Source organism: Thalassophryne amazonica, chromosome 4, assembly GCF_902500255.1.
Source record: "Thalassophryne amazonica chromosome 4, fThaAma1.1, whole genome shotgun sequence".
NCBI classification, from domain to species: Eukaryota; Metazoa; Chordata; class Actinopteri; order Batrachoidiformes; family Batrachoididae; genus Thalassophryne; species Thalassophryne amazonica.
This window is the reverse complement of record NC_047106.1, coordinates 70,874,963-70,888,340: the sequence shown is the minus strand read 5'-3', so window position 1 is coordinate 70,888,340 and position 13,378 is coordinate 70,874,963. Positions and strand designations below refer to the sequence as shown.

Here is a 13,378-nt window from a genome sequence, read left to right as displayed (position 1 = left end):
TGCAAGTTCTACTTAGAAAGATGAGAGAGGTCTTTAATTTTCATCATAGGTATACTTCAACTGTGAGACACAAAATGAGGGGGAAAAAAATCCAGGAAATCACTGTAGGATTTTTAAAGAATTTATATGTAAATTATGGTGGAAAATAAGTATTTGGTCAATAATAAAAATTCAACTCAATACTTTGTAACAATCTTTGTTGGCAGTGACAGGGGTCAAACGTTTAAGTCTTCACCAGGTTTGCACACACTGTAGCTGGTATTTTGGTCCATTCCTCCATGCAGAGCTCTTCCAGAGCAGTGATGTTTTGGGGCTGTCGCTGGGCAAACTCCCTCAACAAATTTTCTATGGGGTTGAGGTCTGGAGACTAGCTTGGCCACTCCAGGACCTTGAAATGCTTTTTATGGAGCCACTCCGTTGTTGCCTGAGCGGTGTGTTTGGGATCATTGTCATGCTCTTCAATGCTCTCACTGATGGAAGGAGGTTTTGGCTTAAAATCTCATGATACATGGCCACGTTCATTCTTCCCTTAACACGGATCAGTCGTCCTGTCCCCTTTGCAGAAAAAACAGCCTCAAAGCATGATGTGTCCACCCCCATGCTTCACAGTAGGTATGGTGTTCTTGGAATGCAACTCGGCATTCTTCTTCCTCCAAACACTAGTTGAGTTTTTACCAAAATGTTTTATTTTGGTTTCATCTGACCACATGATATTCTCCCTGTCCTCTTCTGGATCATCCATATGCTCTCTGGCAATGTTCAGACGGGCCTGGACATGTACTGGCTTAAGCAGGGGGACACGCCTGCCACTGCAGGATTTGAGTCCCTCTCTGCGTAGTGTGTAGCCTTTGCTACTTTGGTCCCAGCTCTCTGCAGGTCATTCATCAGGTCCTGCCGTGTAGTTCTGGGATTTTTTTTCACCGCTCTCATGATCATTTTGACCCCACGGGATGACATCTTGCGTGGAGCCCCAGATCGAGGGAGATTATCAGTGGTCTTGTATGTCTTCCATTTTCTTACAATTGCTCCCACAGTTGATTTATTCACACCAACCTGCTTGACTATTGTAGATTCACTCTTCCCAGCCTGGTGCACATCTACAATTTTCTTCCTGGTGTCCTTCGACAGCTCTTTGGTCTTGGCCATGACCTCAGACTGGCCATGGTTGAGTTTGGAGTCTGACTGTTTGAGGCTGTGGACAGGTGTCTTTTATACAGATGACTTCCAACAGGTGGAGGACAGAGAGAGCTTCTTAAAGAAGTTGTTACAGGTCTGAGAGCCAGAAGTTTTGCTTGTTTGTGGGTGACCAAATACTTATTTTCCACCATGGTTTACAATTAAATTCTTTAGAAGTCCTACAATGTGATTTTCTGGATTTTTATTTCCTCATTTGTCTCTCATAGTTGCTATGTTGAAAATTAGACCTCTCTCATCTTTCTAAGTAGGAGAACGTGCACAATCGGGGGCTGAGTAAATACTTTTTTTACCCCACTGTATGTACATATGATTTCTTGTTTTTATTAATAAATGAGCAGAAACTTCAAGAAAAAAGTTCTCCATGTTGTCATTATGAGTGCTGATAGTAGAATTTGAGGGAAAAAAATTAATTTATTCCATTTTGGAATAAGGGTGTAACATACGTAAGTGCTGTGAATACTTCCTAAATGCACTGTATACCATGAAAAGATAAATTCTTACCATTTTTCAAGCAGAAAAAAAGTTATACTGCATTTTAAAAAAGACAAGATATAGATAACATCACCATTACTTTATTCTTATTTACATTGTAGAATTCACAGAATTTGGGAAACCCAGGAGCAAATAAGAACACTATTTTATCCCAAGTGGACAAGTTGCAGTGCATGCTGGAAACACTGGGCATCAGCTGAGCATTGCTTCTATATACCCATAACTTCAGCCAGCTTACAGACTGCTGCTGACATTTGAGTCAAAACAGCCAACACCAGTCTGATAAGCTAGCTGACGGGATGGCAGAGTGGTCCGGTGTAGAATCCGGCGTCCACAGGAACGCCCTCCCAGTGGTCACAGTAAGGTCAACATGGGCCAACTGAAGAGCCTTCCCATAACCTCAAAGCAAGTTTTCATTTCTGTTCCCAAAATTAAGAAAAATGAACCATCGGGGGAAAACTTCACTTACCTTAAGGATGGAAGATCAGAGGACATCAAAACTAAGCGGTACTTAAATAATTACATGATCAAAGCTCATCACAAAAAAACATGTTAAAGAATCATTCTGTCCTGTAACAGAACACAAAGACGCGTGGAAACAAAGACCGTGATTTATATGATTTATATGTCATCTGTTCCGAGCTTCGACCTACATGTACAGAATAGAAATGGGACTAATTACCCGACAGTACAATTTCACTTTACAAATGATGTCACTTTTTTGTTGTTTTGGTTTAAGTTGATTCATGTCCACAGAGCTTGAGAATAGAAATAAATCTGCACACACTATAAGAAAAATATTTACACAATGTGCAAAGCCATCAATATCACTGTCCTAATATGATATTGCTTTTCTTTTTTTTTACTCTCCCCCTCCAGCTGCTTTATTTTTCCCTCCTCCAACTATTCCAGAAAATAAAGTCCTATGGTCTTATTGTTTAACAACAAAAACCATGAGGACAGTTAAAAACCTGAACCAATAAGACCAAAGCAGTTGTCAGCACACTACAGTGTAAAAACCAAACCAAGATCCATTAGTGTGTAGATGTTACAAAAATTAAATAAAACTCAAGTTACAAGTCATGGACTGTATTCACGGGAAGCTGGCGCCTCCCGTCTTGCATAAGGCATAGCGTCTATCAGGCTCCGCCCAAGGATGCTAGTCACCATCGAGCTGCTGCTTTACCTCTGAGGTCAATGAGTTAAAGTAACATGTTAAGATCAGCAGTGCAACCAACTGTTTGACGCACACGTACACACAAAAAAACTGAGATGAGATTAAGATCTACAGAATCTGAGGAGGGACAGACCGTGCACAGACGCACAGGTGGGGGTTGTTAAGTTTCAAGTGACTAAGGCTGAGTGCAGGAGTAAGAACAGTCACGTGGATGATTGTGTCGCTTTGTCTCGTTACTTGGTTTTCTCCTCAATGTGCTGCTGGTGCTGCAGCCGTTTGGCGTAGTTCTGAGCCATGGAGTTGATGATGGAAATGACGAAGTAGGCAACCATGACCAGCACCACCTTCTCAAACACCCATGACAGCCAGTGGTCGTCCTGGAAAACCAAGAGTTCAGTACCACCACTACAGAAAACAGCATTATTTTAATAGTTTTAATAGAGATTTTAGAAGGTGGGAAATGATGAAATCTTGATGAAATTGTTCATCGCTTAATTTTTAACGCTATTTAAAAAAAATCTTACATTTAATTTGGTTGACCTTGGTAGGTAAATGTCATCTCTTTTCTTTTTTGTTAACTTTGATTGTAAAATACAAAATATACTGAACAACAGTAATTTGCTCCACCTTGGATCTGACAGTCTGAATTTAAACCAAAAACTCATCTTGTCAAATATATCTAATTTCTAGTCAAAACGTAATTTATAATTAACACAAGACACAATCACTTAAGTAAAATAGCAGTCATAAAGATATTTATAGACACACATATTGGTATGTCTTAATTTTTAAAAATATCCTGTTTGGAATCACATCAGATGAAACAAGGTCTGTCTTTTTTTTTTTGTTCAAAACACCATTAGGTGTTTAATTCTGCTGTTATTTACAACAGATGCTCACTTCCTAGTAAAATGTAGCTCAAGGTGAGTTTTCTCAGCTCACTTCAAAGTCTTATTTGAAGAATTCTGAAGTGGATTTTCACTTCTACCATTGCATGATTTTTTAACATTAAAACTGTAACTTGTAGAAAGCAAAAAAAAAAAAAAAAAAAAATCTGCCAATGGAACAAGTGAAATTCAACATGTCTAAAAAGTCCTTATCTGACTGAAATTTTACTTGTCTTATATTGTGTGTAATTTTTTCCCAAGAAATTAGACAAATATTCTTTGTAAGATTGAGATTCATTTGCTTTGTGACCCATTTAATTTCTTTGGCAGTTTCTACGCTGCCTTGTGATCCACATTGTGCCATTTCTTTGTCATAATCTTTTTTTTCCCTGCTAATCACTTTGCTGAACAAATCCTAAAGTGAAATTGGAGAGAAACCTGTCAGAACCTCGTTTCCAAGCCAAACATGACCTTCATTGTAAAGCAAGTTAAAGTCATGTATTGTCCTTACCTCTGATGCCCCGCCCCCAGCGTGGTGCAGCTTGTTCTTCTGTGCTTCTAGGTATTGACTGAAAGGCTTCTGGAGCGATGGACCGACTTTAGGCACAGATCTGACATCATACCCACAAACATCCAGGTGGAGTAGATAAGAGGACAAAAGATGAGAAGAGAAACATCAATATACTCACCCTTTAGCATCTTTTCTCGTCTGTGGAAATCTACATTTAAGCTTCAGACTCTGACTTGTGAGTCCCTCCATGAGGATCATAGAACCTCAGGAAGTCATCTCTTTCCCTGAGAACTAATCGAGCACCTCCCTTATCCTCCAGTTAAAGCAACCTCCTGAGATCTGCTGCTGAAGGCCCTGTCCGACACGAGGAGCATCCACCTCCTCCGCTGCCCCTCAGCAGTGTGAAGTGAAGCAGCCACTCCTCGGCCCTCCTTTTATACTCTATGTGGGGCTGTGTCAGTCCCTTCAACCAGGACATGAGTCGACATGATGTCATCACCTTTACCACCACTGCTGCCTTCTGCGTGGAAGAACATCTCATCAGGGTGTGCTCATGTCCTTATTAGGCGGGGTGCGGATCAGCTCATCATCAAGGATTTTAACTGAGTTAGGCCGTGTGGAGGCATCATCACTGCAGTTTGGGTGTTTGGGTTGCAGTGGTACACGTTCAGAGATAAGAACAATGATGCCCCGACTAACAAAAAACCTTTAATCACTAACATGAGTTAAAAGAAATTACAAAACAAAACTGTAGCTTACTCTATGGACCAAATTCTGTCCCTGGTCAGCACATAAACATCATGTTTGGAAGAGACTCAGCAAAAACGAGAATTTTCTTAAACAGTGAAAGGGAACTGGAGAATTTCTGATTTCAAATAAAAGCTGTCTAGTTCTCACTGACTCATTTTTCTGATTGCTCCCAGTTTACAGGCAACTACAGGGACACTCAAAAGCAGTTACAACATGAAAAACACCCTGAATCAACAGGGGAACATCATTTGCACACATCACAGCGAGTCATCGGGGTTATCACAGTTTCATGGGAATGAACCGGGATATCTTATTTTGAAATCAGCAAGAAGTCGGACATTCATCATAACTAATGAGTCCAAAGAAACAGCCAAACTCTGACACTTCTAATGCTTAATAATTTAATTAAATTTTACACTAGGGCTGCAACTATATTTTTATAACCAATCGAAGAATTTTGAAAAAGTAGTTTTTGGATTTGTCAACGATCGTTTGGTCAATTTGCCAGTAAACTGTAACCATAAATTCTACCAATAACTCAATCTTGCTTCCAAATATTTTGTCATAAAAAGCAGTTATTTTACAAATATTTAAAATATCTCAACATATAAAGGATATAGAGTGACAAAAATTTAAAAAAAACATTCCTGACAAAAAGTATGGAAGGAAATCTTGCACACAGCTTTATATAATAAAATACAATCCTAACATATTTCAGACGGCTGCAACTAAAAGTTATTTTCATTATCAATTGTATTAGTTGTTTGCTCCATGAAATGTCAGAAAATGTTGAAAATAGCACACAAGCACAGGTGGGGGTTGTTAAGTCTGTTTTGCTCAACCCAACATGACATCCTGAAATATCTTGTCCACAAAGTCAAGAAACCAGAAAATAATTCACATTTAAGAAGGTAAAATCTTTCAGAGAATTTAAAGATCCAGCTGCTTGGATTTTACATGGTTGATTTGCTTTTGTTTGTTTTATAAAGAACAAAACTTAAAAAGTTTAACAACAGAAAATTATTATTGTCAGTGTCACCACATTTCTGCATAGTAATGTAATTTAAAAGTACTTTACAAAAAAAGTGATGTGATCAATATTTAACATGTGCACCTCTGTATTAATGGGTAACTGACAGTTTTCGTCATCTGGATGTTCTTTGTAAGCTGTCAGGTTGCATGTGGATTATGGGTGAATAAACCTTTTTCCTTATTCAACCAGACATTTTGAATTGGACTGAGATTTGGACCCAGTCTGGCACTCTGAGACCTTAATGTTTTAAGTGTTCATTTGGCTTTACACTTGGGATCATTGTGTTGTGAGCAACAAGTATTACATATCAGTTTATTTTTTTGTACACATCATGTTTTCCTCCAAAATTTCTTATGTTTTCTTGTGTTCATTTTACTCTCACAAGTCTCCCAGAGCCAACAGCAGAGAAGCACCTCTACAGCAAGATTTACTGTGTTTTGTACAAGCACACACACACGCGTACAGTCGATCTATTCCAGAGTCTTTTCAAAGCCTAATTTTATTTTGTTTAGGTTTATTTATATAGTGGGGACTGATTATTCAGGGTATTTGTTTTTATCTCTTTTTTTTTAACCACATATCTTTGCCTGATGTAAATAATGTCTTTTGATTAATCTTGACATGTTTTAACTCAGTCTACTGAATAACACTGGTTAAGACTTTTTAAATTTTAATGTGGTTTCTGCTCGTCTTATTTTAGGGTTAAAACATGTTTTCTCTGTTGTTCATACTATAATGATTTTGTTTTAAACACAAACATATATGTGTGTGTGGGCACTAGATCCCAGAAAGAAGAGTCACTGTGCGTAAGCGAGTGCAAAACTTAAACATTTCTGTAACAGACTGGGTGAATCAGTGACCATTTAATTGTGCTACATTAAAGGAAATAAATACTATGTTCAGCTCTGCTACTGTGTGAGTGGGTTTACGGCCGTGGATTCAGGCAGGAGATGGGAGCGCATGGTGACTCGTACATGCTGAACTTGCATTTGAATTCTCAAATGTTGAGCAATGATTCTAACAGTTTTATCGCTCATGTTTAGGCCTTTTAAATTGGGATATTATTTGATGTTAGGGTTGTATCTGGAATATCTGCATTTTGACTTCTCTGATTTGAATGCACTATGATTTTATTTGATGCTGTTGTAGTTTTAAATTCCTCATTCTGATGTAAAGCTCTTCAAACTGCATTTCCTGAATGAAAGATGCCCCACAAATAGTTTATTCCTATATTATTATTAAATATGTTTTTCTTTTATAATTTATTCATATCACTTTGTGCAGATTTGGGGAGGGGTGCTGACAGTAATTTTTAGCTTCTTTTCAAAGTAGAATCATTAACAATTATTTTAATGGTTCACTACTTTATACACTGAACCTTTGCATGCACAAGCATGTCACAGTTAAAAAAGAAAAGAAAAAAAATCAAAACATATATATAAATGATCACTAAACAACTGTCAAAATGGATGTGAAATATTCATCAAGAAAATTCAGAAATTGAGAGTCCAAAAACCGCTCTCCATTTCACATGCACAGAACACCGAGACAAACAAACACACACTTACCCTATGAGTGACACCATTTGCTCCACTATGTGCTTACTGAAGGTAATGATAACAAAAAGTTTCTATTGGGAGAAACAGACAACAACATAGTGTCAGTCATGTCAATGAATCATTCCATCAGTACAGCACAAAATATACAGTGCTGTGCAAAATCAAACCTAAATGCATAAGATACTCCAAAGGTTAGGACAAGGTTCTAAAAATAAAATTTATGATTAAAACTAATTACAATAAATCTTCATTTGACATTTTAATATAAAATAATATTCCATTGTTTAAAGTTACTTTTTAAAATTAAATTTACAAAACTGTCTATTAGCTTTTATTTAGGTTTTTATTGCACAGTACTACGATGTGTATTCATACACACACAAAAGTAAGCATCTGGTACAGAGAAAGGTTTTCTTAAAAAAGATGAATTTCAGCCACTATGGAAAAAAAAGCCACATGGGAGTTTCAAGTCTCAAATTGATCAGTTTTCTTGTTTTAAAATTCTTCTCTCTGCCGCTCCACCATCAAGCTGTATAACTTGTGATGCAACAGGTAAGACTTAAATGATGTTGTTTCTCTAATCTATATAGCCTCTGAAAAAGGTGGAACTATGTACAAAAATGGCAGTAATTCCTAAATGCAATATTTTTGTTAAGGTCCTTGAATTAAAGTCTAGACTTGTATTTACTTCTCTCTGTATCTTAAAGTACAGTAATAAAAGTGATCATCAAAGAACAAAATGAACACAGCATTTTGAAGAAAAAAAAAAACCAGACACATAGAACCATAAAGACGTTACAAAAAAAATAATGAAAAGCTTCGAAATGTTATTTATTTATTTTTGTACACGATACAGAGTAACCTATACACAAACTCAATGTGCAAAAATTGTGCACACATTTTTATTCTTAATTTTAGTGGCTCAGCCTTGTGGCCATTTTTTTTTAAAACAAAAGTCAGAGTTTGTTTCTGTGGTCTGAGTTTGGCCCTGTGAGGGGGTTTATGTGGTTTGTAAATCAGCAAAGCGGGGGGCAAAACTATAATATTTTACTCCGGCCTTGAAAGTGATAAGACAACAGCGTGACACATGCCCCCCTGGACAAATTCAGACAGGATATGACACGTGATTGTCCAAGGGGTTCAAGGTATAGACACAGAGGGAAAGAAAAAACAAAAAACTCTGTCTGCCCAATTTCCTTCTACACTACATCCTTTGTAACCCCTGCAGCCCAACAGATTGTCTGGAAGGCATCCTCGTGAGATCACTAACTGGTACCACCAAGAGATGATTTTGTTTAGTTTGCCAGCCCACTCAGCGACTCACATATAGGCTTGTTTGAGCCAAGATCATATTAGTCACCAGTGGGGCAGACTCAACAATACACTTAGCAATTATCAACTCCTTTGGATCTACTTGGGGGGGACCCAACAACCTTTTTTTTTTAAAGTCAAGTCTGGGAGTATGTATGTGCTGGTCCTGCATCCATGACACCGCAGAAAAACCCTGGATGACAATCATCCAGGAAGACAACACTCATCTTTAAAATAACATTCTGTGTGCCTTAGCAAGATGAAACGGTGTCCTCTTAACCTTCTCCAGCCACTGGAGTCCTTAAAATACAGGCACCTATGTTCTGGATCATGCCCAGTGAAACGTGCCACATGGACAAAATGTTGAAGCCGACATCAATTTAAAGTTTCCAGTTCACATAACCTGCATGTCTTTGGAAGTGGGAGGAAGCCAGAGTACTTGGAGGGAACCCACGCAAATGCGGGGAGAACATGCAAACTCCACACAGAATGGATAAGGCAATCCCAGGACCTTCTCAATGTGAGACAACAGTGCTAACCACTCGTCCACCATCCGCCCCTCATACGGCTCCTGTCGCTTATATTTCAAAGTTACTTACATATGAAAAAAATGCTGCATTATCATCTGTGGCCAAAAGATTGCACCATGATTACACGCATGACAAGACGCGCTTGTATAATGGTCTGAAAGAGGTACTGTAATTCAGACGCCAGGCAGAAAGTCACATTAATGCACCACTAAGCTGGATGCCAACCACTATAAAATAAGGAGATCTGAATGAGAAGGATGTGCGGAGACTTGGAAAAGTTGAAGAAGTTGTGAAAAGTTGAAAGATTTTCTAAGTAAGCTGCCAGCAACAAAAAAAAACAAAAAAACAAACATGCTCTGGGGGTGGGGGGAGGCTCCGCAAAGGTTCAATGAGAAATATAATCACATTTTAATATCGCAAGATCCTGTGGAACGAGAGCTTGTCACACCCCCAGGTGATAGACATCTGGGAAGAGCTTACAGAGTCATGAAGTGGTAGGTTTAAAAAGCTTTTAAAACCTACCATCACTGGTTCTCAAGTCCAGGCACCTAGGTGGCTCTGTCCCTTCGTCTTTCTTCCTCTTTGTGTGTGTGTTTTTTTTAATAAACTTAAACTTTCCCGATGAATTCTAAAGTGATCTTGTGCTTTTGTAGTTTCTGACCATCTTCACAAAAAGTTGACTGACCTGTATATGCATCTTGATGATGGCTTTCCCAATCAAAGTAGCTCCAAAGAATGTCCAAAAAGGAACCAGGAAATGACCACAGGTTATTCCAGCCAAGTCAAAAGAGGGTTGGGATCTGAAACACACACACTGGATAATTTTGACTATTCATGTGCATATAACATATTACTGGAAATCCCCCATAACAGAAATCAACAGGAACAGAAATCAACAGGCACAAGTACTTGATATATTAAATTAAGACTAATCTCTTGTAAAATAAATACATAAAATGCAGGACATGTATTTATTATTTATTTATAGAAACTTAAGTTTCAACTTACTGAAGCACATGCTAGGATCCCAAAGAATCCCACTTTCTGCACTATATGCTGGACTCCTAGTTTTGCTCTTGTGACAAAACCCTGTAATCAGAGAATGAATTAATGCCATGCTTGTGCATTTTTTTAATACAAAGTTTAAATTTACCATTTGACTTTGCTGCAGCAAAAATTTGCAAAATGTATGGGTGTCACTGAAAAAGTCTACATTTTTTCATTTCTTAAAAAAAAAAAGAGAGAGAATAGGAAAAAAAAAAACTATTTGGCAGACACGTGGTTTTTAACAGTGTCTGCAAATGTCATTTGAGGTTTAGGAGCCTTGGTGAGAGTACTGTTGTGTTATTTCTGTACTCTAAGAATTGTTTTATTTTTATTTTTTTGGTGGCATTACAACTGCAAACTGGTAAAAATGTGCCGCGGCTTGTCTGATCTCATTTCCATTTCTGTGTGGGTGGAATGTCTGTGGTCACATGGCAAAGATCACAGGCTATGCAGGAGGGAAGTGAATAAGGCAAGTTCAAAAAGCAGCATCTCACCAATGTAACATTTGGAGGCAATTTAAATTTAATTATAGTTTAATTTTAGCATCCATAGTCTTACCACATACCATGTTTAATAGCCTAAATAATTATAAGAACTATCTAAATGATTTTCAGTCAAACTTTACATGTGCAATCTACTTTTCCTCATTTACAGAGGAATAACAAAACATGAAACACATTACTGTAAAGGGTTTATTTGTTTTCACTTTGTTTCTGCGCATCTCGTCATTTGCATGGCGATAGCCCCTGACACAAGGATGTTTTTGATTCATGCAACAGCACGACCTGTATTGTGACGATCCCCACCCGCTGTGATCACAGCTGGCCGCCGTTCTTTGTTCTACCGGCTGCCTGCCGGTAGTGCTCTGCGCTGGATGCTGCGTATAGTAAAGCCTGGGTCCCACCGAATAATGAAGGATGAAGAAGGAGCCATGCAGCATGTTTTCTTTGCTACGAGAGGGTTTCTTCAACTATTGTGGGAGTTTCATGGCTCTGAGTGGCTCTTAGAGGCATTATCTTCAGTTAGGAGGCTCCTCTCTGAGCGTGGCGCTAATTTCAAGAAGTTCAAAATTTAGCAACAACAGCATGGCACAGTTTGTGTAGGAGTTACTGCGACAGCTTAGAGGCATTTGCGTGGTGATTACGAGTCTGCTAAAAGCCCATTATCCGTGCGCCTGGCAGTTACGCAGGACCCGAGAGGCTATTTTTGGAGCGGCTCTCCTGTTGCGCACACAATTCCACCTCATTTTCTGCCAAACCTTGGATGCTGAAAACACCTCTAATCATTTCTGGAATCACAGAGGACTGTTTCATCTGGATGCTTCTTTTTCCTCTCTTTATTGCTCCATGTGGAATATATTTTGAACAGCTTATAGCCTCGGTCCCACTGAATAATGAAGGATGAAGAAGGAGCCATGCATGGATTTGGAGTGATTATACAAAGAATGACCCACGTTTTCATCTAACACGTATCCACTATTAAGGTGCCTCTCTGTACCCCGCATGTGCCACGTAGAAGCCACGTGTAGCGTGATGTTATCAAGCTATAAAAAACATTAAAAATAGTTACCTTAAGCTAATGGGCTTTTAGCAGACTCGTAAGCACCACGCAAATGCTTCTAAGCCGTTGCAGTAACTCGTACACAAACTGCGCCACGCTGTTGTTGCTAAATTTTGAACTTCTTGAAATTAGCGCCACGCTCAGAGAGGAGCATCATTAACTGAAGATAATGCCTCTAAGAGCCACTCAGAGCCATGAAACTCCCACGATAGTTGAAGAAACCCTCTCGTAGCAAAGAAAACATGCTGCGTGGCTCCTTCTTCATCCTTCATTATTCAGTGGGACCCAGGCTTAAGGTAACTATTTTTAATGTTTTTACAGCGAGCCATTCGAGGCTCTAATGACCTGTCGGCCGTGGCTTCTACATGGCACGTGCGGGGTACAGCGAGGCACCGTAGTAGTGGATACGTGTTAGATGAAAACGTGGGTCATTCTTCGAATAATCACTCCACACCCATGTGTGACTCCTTCAACCTTCAATATTCAGTGGGACCCAGGCTTAAGTCCCTTCGGCTGCTCCCTTGTTTGCACTCGGGGTAGCCACAGCAAATCCAAGGTGGATCTGCATGTTGAATTGGCACAGTTTTTATGCCGGATGCCCTTCCTGACGCAACTCCACATTACATGGAGAAATGTAGCAGGGGTGGGATTTAAACCCGGAACCTTTTGCACTGAAACCAAGCGCATTAACCACTTGGCCACCACCCCTGCTCTATGCGCTGGATGCTGTGTATATAAAATAATTATTTTCAATCAATCAATCAATCAATCAATTTTTTATATAGCGCAAAATCACAACAAACAGTTGCCCCAAGGCGCTTTATATTGTAAGGCAAAGGCCATACAATAATTATGTAAAACCCCAACGGTCAAAACGACCCCCTGTGAGCAAGCACTTGGCTACAGTGGGAAGGAAAAACTCCCTTTTAACAGGAAGAAACCTCCAGCAGAACCAGGCTCAGGGAGGGGCAGTCTGCTAGGACTGGTTGGGGCTGAGGGAGAGAACCAGGAAAAAGACATGCTGTGGAGGGGAGCACAGATCGATCACTAATGATTAAATGCAGAGTGGTGCATACAGAGCAAAAAGAGAAAGAAACAGTGCATCATGGGAACCCCCCAGCAGTCTACGTCTATAGCAGCATAACTAAGGGATGGTTCAGGGTCACCTGATCCAGCCCTAACTATAAGCTTTAGCAAAAAGGAAAGTTTTAAGCCTAATCTTAAAAGTAGAGAGGGTGTCTGTCTCCCTGATCTGAATTGGGAGCTGGTTCCACAGGAGAGGAGCCTGAAAGCTGAAGGCTCTGCCTCCCATTCTACTCTTACA

General features: G+C 39.2%; 1 protein-coding gene across 1 annotated transcript in view; it reads right to left on the bottom strand.

The window, feature by feature from the left end:
- Positions 1 to 2,293: 2,293 nt before the first annotated feature.
- Positions 2,294 to 13,378, bottom strand: part of LOC117508945 (vacuole membrane protein 1-like) — a 65,975-nt gene continuing 54,890 nt past the window's right edge. Inside the window, exons 7-11 of the mRNA XM_034168780.1 lie at positions 10,456 to 10,544; positions 10,133 to 10,261; positions 7,616 to 7,677; positions 4,265 to 4,364; positions 2,294 to 3,243 (exon numbers count right to left, since the gene is read on the bottom strand). Of these exons, the coding sequence (XP_034024671.1) occupies positions 3,100 to 3,243; positions 4,265 to 4,364; positions 7,616 to 7,677; positions 10,133 to 10,261; positions 10,456 to 10,544 (524 nt within the window). The 3' untranslated portion in view covers positions 2,294 to 3,099. The remainder of the gene's footprint in view (positions 3,244 to 4,264; positions 4,365 to 7,615; positions 7,678 to 10,132; positions 10,262 to 10,455; positions 10,545 to 13,378) is intronic.